The following is a 10,000-nucleotide window of genomic DNA, read 5'->3' on the forward strand; positions in this document are numbered from 1 at the left end:
GGTTTATTTTGTGTACTTATGCCTATGGGGATGATGGTTTTTAACATATTAAAAAATAAAATACATCTAATAGCAAGGACCTTTAAATCCCAAGAGAGATGATGTAATTATTATTCAGCCTCAAGTGCTGCTTAGCACTGAGGAGAAGGACTGTGGATTAACCCTGGTTCATGTCCTCATGTCGATCTAAAAAGAACTCCTCCCCCCCTCTTAAGCCTCTTCCCCTCAATTCCCCTCCCACCTTGCTATTGAACAGCAGAGGGCTCGATTTCAGGTCCTGACCCATGGTCACTGAATGTTCTGCTATTTGGTTAAAGTATCCATAAAGGAAGAGCCCAAGGGTACGACGAGGGAGGTTACAATGGAATAGCACTCCCTTGATGCATGTGAAATCGTTATAGCCTTGACTTTTCCTTTAAGCGTTCTGTATTTGGGCATAAGCTCAACTGCCTGTTACCTACTACCTATCCATAACAAAAAAAAGGTATTGATTTTGGTTTCCACGATTTAAAGGCAAGAGCGCAGCAACCAATTACAACACTTACTATTAGAATTAGAATTATATGTCCGGGAGCTCTGGCCAGAGGTCTTGGAATGGATCCCAGAGCCAGAACAAAGTGCCCTGCTAGGGAGGATAGATGGCAACAAGCATGAATTTCCCCGTTGATTCAAATGGCTCTCAGGGAGAGAGAGATATTCCTATTGGGCTCAGGAGAACCAGATTGTATTCACATCAGAGATGTTGAGCTGTGCGGTGACCTTTGACCCGTGTGCTGCCATCGATCCCACAGGGGACAGATGAATCACACGGCATAGGTCAGCGAGGCGAAGTGGGCAGCTGGGCTGTGTGTGTGTGTGGCGTTGTGGTCGCTACCTGACAACATGGTCCACATGCTCACCGTTTCTGCTTGCCTCCCTCTTGCCTCGCCGTGTCCTCTGCTCCTCGGTGCCCGCTCCCCTCTTCCTCCTCACGTCGGCCTTTGATCCATCCGTCCTTCCACACTTCCACCGTCATCCATCATTATCATCATCTCCCGCTCCCCCCGCTCCATCGCTCTCTTGTCTCTTGCCCTGCACTAACCATATCAGCGACTGTCGTCTTCAATCAGTCTCCTGTGCCTCCTCCTGACGCGTGCCTGTCTGTCTGTTCGTCTCCCAGGGCCGACGCCATGCACCGGCGCCACACCACGCTGAGGGACAAGGGGCGTCGCCAGGCGGTGCGGGGCCCCGCCTACATGTTCAACGAGCGCGGCACGGCGCTCACGGCCGAGGAGGAGCGCTTCCTGGACGCGGCCGAGTACGGCAACATCCCCGTGGTGCGCAAGATGCTGGACGAGTCCCGGACGCTGAACTACAACTGCGTGGACTACATGGGCCAGAACGCCCTGCAGCTGGCCGTGGGCAACGAGCACCTGGAGGTCACGGAGCTGCTGCTGAAGAAGGAGGGCTTGGCGCGGATCGGCGACGGCCTGCTGCTGGCCATCTCCAAGGGCTACGTCCGCATCGTGGAGGCCGTCCTGGCGCACACGGCCTTCGGAGGCGGCCTGCGGCTGGCCTCGGGCCCGCTGGAGCAGGAGACGCACGACGACGCCTTCTACGCCTACGACGAGGACGGCACCCGCTTCTCCCACGACGTCACGCCCGTGATCCTGGCGGCCCACTGTCAGGAGTTCGAGATCGTCCACATCCTGCTGACCCGCGGCGCCCGCATCGAGCGGCCCCACGACTACTTCTGCAAGTGCAACGAGTGCGAGGAGAACCAGAGGGTGGACTCCTTCTGCCACTCGCGCTCCCGCATGAACGCCTACAAGGGGCTGGCCAGCGCCGCCTACCTGTCGCTGAGCAGCGAGGACCCCGTGCTGACGGCGCTGGAGCTCAGCAGCGAGCTGGCCCGGCTGGCCAACATCGAGACGGAGTTCAAGGTGAGTCCTCCGAGGTCCCTCTGACTCGGTCTCGCTCGCTCCCGCTGCGTCTCTTCTCTCTCTTGCATTCATGCACGCACACACACACACACACACACACACACACACACACACACACACACACACACACACACACACACACACACACACACACACACACACACACACACACACACACACACACACACACACACACACACACACACACACGCATGCACGCAAGCACACCCTGAAAGGCATGCATGCACACTTTTCCTGCAAACAAATTGCCTAGATGACCTGAAGCTGTAGAACCGTCATGCCACCATCCAGAATATATTTCCCAGGGTACACCCAGACTGTTTTGTTAGCCATCAAATTAACTTTTGCGTCTTGCATCTTCCCTCAACCTCATCACAACAAGTTTGAGACAATAAGCAGTTTTTTAATATGCTGCAAATTCAACTGCAAAAAGAACCCAACTTTGGATTTAATTATGGAGATAGTAGGAGACAATGGGAATCTCTCCCTCTCTGTCTCTCACTCCCTCCCACTCAGACTGTGTTCTTGCGTCAATGCATTCTCTGGAAATAATGACGTCCCTCTGTCCTCTGTTTGTCCGAATGACCATTACGAATGAACCCACCACCTTCTGTCCTTCTCTTACTGTCTCAATGGTGCATGGTTATATATTCGCACACACTCGCTCGCAGTCTCTCTCTCGTTCACTCATTCCCTCACTCACTCACTCACTCACTCAAGCATACACACAGACAAGGCAAACGGATACACGGCGATGCATGCACACGCGACACATGCGTCAATGCACACATACACAAACACTTCATCACTTTCCCTATCCGCACCTCTGTCTCTCCTTCCTCCCTCGCTTCATCTCTATGGTGATCCATCATGCTGTGTTTCCTGCCTGGCTGTAGACAAACTAATGAGACTGGTTAACCTCAGGGACACAATGTTTCTCTGCAACCTGTCACTGTGTAATTATGACCTCTGTCAATCACTCTTACCCCCCCCACCCCGACCCAAATCCCGCTTGTGGAGCTCAACCAAACAACTTTTAATAATCACATTTTAAACTCCTAGGCACTTTGGGACACCATACAGTATATCATCTTCCATGCTTTACTCGGTTTCTCTGTGTAAACAAAGACAACCGTGCTGCCGTCCATGCTTATTTATTTAGAGGCAAATGAGTTTCTATGCAGAGTGTGTTTTGTCTGCAGGTTGGTGCACTTTCATTAAGTTCCTTTGTTTGCTCAGTCCCTGGACGGTGGCTACAGTGTGCCCTTCATAGCTTAAATTGCTTTGCAAAATAACACTGGGACACAATGGCTTAACGCACGCACGCACGCACGCACGCACGCACGCACGCACGCACGCACGCACGCACACGCACACGCACACGCACACGCACACACACACACACACACACACAAAAATATTAGTCATACTTGTATTTATCATCGCTGTAAGTGGCTTTGGATCAAAGCATCCTCCGAATGACGAGTTTATTATATGACAACAAGACCTAATAGTTTAGTATATCACAACAAGACCTAATAGTTTAGTGTATCACAACAAGACCTATTTATCACTCTGGCGTATTCATCTCTGGGTATATCACAACAAGACCTAATAGTTTAGTACACACACACACACACACACACAGTCTCTGATAAACACTTTGGCATACACACACACACACACACACACACACACACACAGTCTCTGATAAACACTTTGGCATACAAACCTGTGTCTCCATGAGAACACATTGGACCAGAGGAAAAACTTTAAAAGCTTGGAAGGATACAACATGTGGCTTTAGTTCTTGTCCTGAACCATATTAACACACAGTACACTGTATAATCTCTTAAATGATTATACCTGCTGAATGTCATTCAGCTCGCGTGTGTGTGTGTGTGTGTGTGTGTGTGTGTGTGTGTGATATTTATATAACTATGCACGTTGGACTTCCAAAACCGATGTCATTGATTAAAACCCTCCTCGTGTGCTCTGCCGCCCTACAGGTGTGTTTCCGTGCATACAGAAGAGACTTCAGATCAGAATTTATGACTCTGGCGTATTCATCTCCGGGCGGCTGTACAGAATGGTCATTATTTTGCCCATTTCCCAGATGGCTCAAAAATACTCTGCAAACATTGGCTGTAGGCTAAGGGATCCATTATCCTATTGGCAGACCTCCCCACGAAGGCCAGTCACACCCATCTGAACCCCCCCCCCCCCTATGTGCACCTTCTCATTTTAACTCATCGATTCATCAGGAATATCTTCCAATTAACTTTCTGGCATGCCTCAATGTGTGTGCCATGGAATGCCCAGGGGACCCTGGCTCGCTCCTCTGACTCCAGCAGCACAGCTCATTACGACACTCTGTATTCATGGAAGGCCCGCCAGTCGTCCGAGCACAAACGGGAAGGTCCCCGTGCCGACACGTGTGGAATACGTGGTTTGGACGAAATGCAAATGACACACCCCCCCACACACCCACAGGTGTGGGGAGATAAAGTAAACAAAACGTGTGGCTGGTGTTGGCTTTGTGTCCCACATGGTAAACAATACCGGGTTATTAGCACTGTGTGTTCCTGGAGGCCCTCTCCGCTTCCTGAGGTCCAGAGAACAGGGATTATCCAAGTGGAAATGCGACGTACACGAGCCAGTGTCCCCTGGGAGCGGGGTGGGTCTGGCGGGTCACTGTGGGGGTGTTTGGTTGGACACGGACCGGCTCGGGTTCTCCTTGTTCTCCTTGTTCTCCTTGGGGTCCTACTGGGCGTCTGCCCAACAGGCTGAGGAGAAGCCACAGAGGAGGGCGATGCCGGAGAGAGGCAGGGGGTAGGAAAGGAGGAGTGGTGGAACATGTAGGGTCTAATCGAGGGAAAGGTAGAGCGGAGGAATGGGGCCAACAGGATGTTGTTGAGAGAGAGGGAGAGGCAGGGTTGTACTTTCAATTCAACTTGATACCATCTTGTCCATCGTGACTTCGGAATGACCCATAATCTGAATCACTTCTTAGATTCGGAAAGACGAAAATCAAAGTCTATCTCCCAACAAGACACTACAACTAGAAAATCGACTTTTTACCTTCAAGGCTAAATAGCCGTCATTGTTGTCGACATTCTTGTCGTTTCTAGTCGACCATGTTTGACATTGAGATGGCTCTTTAAATCACCTTGCCGTGCCTTCATTGTTTCTCTGTGTTATCCCCCCCCTAATTAATCCTTCTCTCCACTCTTCTCCCCCTCCTTCCTCCTACCTCCCCCTCCGTCCTCCCCACCACCACCACTCCCACTGCCCCACCCCCTCTTTGCCATCCTCTCTGCGGTGCAGAACGACTACAGGAAGCTGTCCATGCAGTGCAAGGACTTTGTGGTGGGCGTGCTGGACCTGTGTCGTAACACGGAGGAGGTGGAGGCTATACTGAACGGAGACGTGGACCAGTGCCCCCCCAGCGCCTACAACCGGCCCTGCCTCAGCCGGGTCACACTGGCGATCAAGTACGAGGTCAAGAAGGTAACACTTGATGGGTCCCACCAACACCAACACCACCACCAACACCACCACCAACACCTCCACCAACACCTCCACCAACACCACCACCAACACCACCACCAACACCACCACCAACACCACCACCAACACCTCCACCAACACCTCCACCAACACCACCACCAATACCACCACCAATACCACCACCAACACCTCCACCACTACCACGGGCTGAAGGGGTCTGCATAGAGCCACAGTCGATCAATACGTCAAGAGAGGTTCAAAACATTTAGATTCATTTTTTTTGATTTATTGAAGCGGATGTCGCCTGCTTAATCCAATTGACCGTGATCTTATGCCCGTTATGGGATTTCCACCCTGCACGTCATTGTTCATTTTAATGATGTTGTTTATGCAAATGAATCAAAAGCCCCTTGACAGCCAGGCCTTTAAATCAATTCTTACACATTTGTGAAACGTGGCTATTCTGTCTGTACATTTACATAATGGAGACGTACGTAATAATCAATAGAAACAATTCTGTGATTCAGATGACATGAGTGGCTTGACATGAATGTCAATCAATACCTGATTTGTTCGATAGTAATCAATACTGGCTTCCTTTACCAATAACACACCTTTACCAATAACACAACAGTGGAACAATATCCTCTTTGTGTGTGTACCATACACTGTGTGTGTGTGTGTGTGTGTGTGTGTGTGTGTGTGTGTGTGTGTGTGTGTGTGTGTGTGTGTGTGTGTGTGTGTGTGTGTGTGTGTGTTTATGGTTCTGTGTGTTTGTTTGGTTATGGTTTTGTGTGTGTGTGTGTGTGTGTGTGTGTGTGTGTGTGTGTGTGTGTGTGTGTATGGTTCTGTGTGTTTGTTTGGTTATGGTTTTGTGTGTGAATGTGTGTGTGTGTGTTTATGGTTCTGTGTGTTTGTTTGGTTATGGTTTTGTGTGTGTGTGTGTGTGTGTGTGTGTGTTTATGGTTCTGTGTGTTTGTTTGGTTATGGTTTTGTGTGTGTGTGGTGTGTGTATGGTTCTGTGTGTTTGTTTGGTTATGGTTTTGTGTGTGTGTGTGTGTGTGTGTGTGTGTGTGTGTGTGTGTGTTTATGGTTCTGTGTGTTTGTTTGGTTATGGTTTTGTGTGTGAGTGTGTGTGTGTGTGTGTGTATGGTTCTGTGTGTTTGTTTGGTTATGGTTTTGTGTGTGTGTGTGTGTGTGTGTGTGTGGTTCTGTGTGTTTGTTTGGTTATGGTTTTGTGTGTGTGTGTGTGTTTGGTGTGTGGTCCCTTGTGGCCTGTGAACGTAGCCTGCTAGCCTCTGTGTCAGACAGCTAATCCCTGCCGAGCACAGTTGTTCTAAATTGATGTCAAAACAAATTCCCTCCTATGCTCCTACCCACACACACGCACATGAATGCATGCATGCACACACACACACACACACAGACACACACACACACACACACACACAGTTACATGTTGATATGCATTGATCCGTGGTGTCTTTAATCCTGTACAGAGGAGTGGATTCACTGAAAGCTAATTACATAAAGGTTAAGGGTAGTGTGTGTGTGTGTGTGTGTGCGTGTGCGTGCGTGCGCGCGTGCGTGTGTGTGCGTGTACAGTATGTGCATGAGATGTTACCATGGAAACCAGGCGGTACCTGGTTTTGTGTGAGCATGTGCAATGCGTGCATCTGTCGTACGTATCCAAATAAGGGTGTGTGTGTGTACACACAAGTGTGTAAGTGTGTGTGTGTGTGTGGTGGCTGTGGGAAATGAATTTACAGGTCAGTGGGCATAACGATTGGTCATCATAAAGAGGGTGTTTATATTACATGAGGAGGTTGACAATGTCCCTTTGTGGAGTGTGGAGTGTCATCTGGAGTGTGAGTGTGTGTGTGTGTGTGTGTGTGTGTGTGCGCGCGTGTGTTTGCAGAACACCCATCTCCAACGGGTTCAAAGGTTGCCGACCCCCTGCTGACTGCTGAGTGGTTTAGGATGGGGGGGGTCGATGAAGTGAATGGATGTGTTTTTCTGGACGTTTAAAGTAAAAACTATAAATACACAGCCAATGTGGCACGCACACACAAACGCACACACGACGCACACAGTGAGGTTGATTGCTTTGCCAGCTGAGGTCCACATTGATTGTTCCCTGTATGTTTTCCGGCACCCTGCCCGCAGCCTCACAGGGAAACTCCATCTTCTCTCTCCATGTCCTGGGTTTCTACGGTGACCGCAGCACTCTTCCTCCATCAACGCCTCGTCCCTCCGACTGAGAGTGGAGGCCGCGGCTCGATGGCTCTGTTCCGTAATGGAAAGGCACCGGGCAGTGGACTGTGTGCTCGCGTTGTTGATTCTCTCCCTCTGCTAATTCCACGACTAGTAATGGCTGTGATTCCAACGATGCTGATTGTGAATGCGCTGGTCATTTCCCCTTTTTCACAACTGCAGCCTCTTTGGGATTCACCGGACAGTTTCCAAATGTAAAGAAATGTCCCCAGACTCTAGACCTTAAACAGACTTATCCTCTCAGAAACCCAGAGGGAGGGGAAATAAGGACTGTATGTAGTAACGCACAGTAGGGCTGAACAGCAAGTGGTTCTGGGTGGCCAGATGATTATTAGGTGAACAGTAGAACAGTAGACTCTAGCCGTTTTCACATATGTCCCCCGTCTTTAGTCCGTATTTGTGGAACAGGAGGTTTCGACCGTGAGGGTCATTCACACTTTTTCACACTTGATGCCCGATATGCGGACGTCTGTGTCGCTCAGTCATCAGTAGACTGATTATCTCCGGCTGGTTTGGGGGGGGGGGCGGGCTTGCAAGGGGCGGGATATGACGTAGGGTCTCGGTTTGTTTTGGTTTGACCGCAGACAATGCGGAGGCAGAACGGGCAGAACTCATCGCGATCATCTTAAATGTTGCTGCAGCGATGCATCATATATTCCATTGCATCCACAACATCCGCATCGATCGATGACAGATTGGAGCATGAGTTAGAGACAAATAGAAGAAACGACAAATGAGAAAGGCGTCGCGAACGACTGCATTACCAGAGGAAAATAGTGTCTTTTTTTGGCTTCATTTCACATCTAACAAACACTGGGACAAATGTAGTTGATTTCTGTGTTTAACTGAGAAAACAGGGAGAGGAAGGACGGGACCCTATAATGCTCAGCTAACTGTTAATAATAACAATAATAATTGTTACGAGAGTTAGCGCATATGTGTGCGCGAGGGCTGTGTGTGAGTGGAGAAGCGAGGTGAGCGAGCGGTAGTGTGTGTCAGTTTAGTGAAGTAATGAACAAGTCCGGTTGTGTCTGTGCAAACGTGTACTGTAAAGTTAGTGAAACTAAGAATAAAGTACCCAGCCTGTCAAGAATCGGTGGCCGCTTCATTCCGACCATATTCCGACCTATAAGCAGACCCACTGCCGGTCAAAGTGAAGGGTGGTACCCCCGAGAGAACATTGGCACTGGAGGGAACGTCTCCCCTGTGCTCCTCGACTACGGCGTGGGAGCCGACAGCAGGAAAGGTGTAACATAATAAAAAAAACATTTTCTATATACGCGTGCAGCTGTGAACTCATGTATTGGAATTTATGATGTGTACTGTGAGGGTTACGATAAGACCTATCATTTAGCGTTCACCACGAATGACTCTGAAAAGCAGTGCCACATTTATAGAATTTTTAAACCATTCAGCGAACAAAAGGCAACAGGCTGATTATCGATTAGGGTCCAGGTGCGACTCAATGACATGCAAACGTAGACTGAAGCGCCCACTCAACTTGTGTGAAATGCCGACATTCTACTGCTCATTCACATATGAGGTAATTAACATTTTCCGCCGGCTAAAATACTACCTCGGGGGGAATCTTTTTTCAGGAGGTCCAACGTACATCCATATGTGAAAGCAGCTTTTGTTTTGCTTAAAAAAAGGTGTGAAATTAAATAAGAGCAAAGACATTTTAAACGCAGGCAATGGAACACATTCAATGTCGCTGAGAGCAGACGTCTGCCAAGTCTTGGGACTTTCAGTCTGCCTCGGCATCTGAGTGAACAACCCTGAAGCGTTGTCACTGGGAACACAGCCAGTTATGGCTTTTGCTGTGTTTCTGAGCACGACAGCCACTCGAAGCCCTTCAAAGTAAAAGCCTCTTCTTAACCACCCCATAACTTGAAACTTAAACAACAATTGAGACCTTATGTAACCCGTCAGGCTCTGTATCGGGCCTCTCATGGTGACCCCTCCCCCCCCCCAGGAACTTCGAAACGTGGTGATGTCCGGTAACTTATCCCCTTAACTTTCCGTGTATAACCTAATTTCTCCCTCTCTCTCTAGTTTGTCGCCCATCCCAACTGCCAGCAGCAGCTGCTCACCATCTGGTACGAGAACCTGTCTGGGCTGAGGCAGCAGTCCATGGGGGTCAAGTGCTGGACTGTCCTGGGGGTCACCGTGGGGCTGCCCTTCCTGGCCGTCGCCTACTGGGTCATGCCCTGTAGCAAGGTATGCACACACTACACACACACACACACGTGTATTCATGCTACATACATACA

At 49.5% G+C, this 10,000-nt stretch overlaps 1 protein-coding gene across 1 annotated transcript in view; it reads left to right on the forward strand.

The window, feature by feature from the left end:
• Nucleotides 1–1,169: 1,169 nt before the first annotated feature.
• LOC311374602 (short transient receptor potential channel 7-like) overlaps nt 1,170–10,000 on the forward strand; it is a gene marked incomplete at both ends in the record, with an annotated part of 14,402 nt that continues 5,571 nt past the window's right edge. Inside the window, 3 exons of the mRNA XM_084490410.1 lie at nt 1,170–1,922; nt 5,271–5,453; nt 9,783–9,947. Coding sequence (XP_084346536.1) covers nt 1,170–1,922; nt 5,271–5,453; nt 9,783–9,947 — 1,101 coding nt within the window. The remainder of the gene's footprint in view (nt 1,923–5,270; nt 5,454–9,782; nt 9,948–10,000) is intronic.

This window comes from Micromesistius poutassou, assembly GCF_964030765.1.
Source record: "Micromesistius poutassou genome assembly, contig: SCAFFOLD_5512, whole genome shotgun sequence".
NCBI classification, from domain to species: Eukaryota; Metazoa; Chordata; class Actinopteri; order Gadiformes; family Gadidae; genus Micromesistius; species Micromesistius poutassou.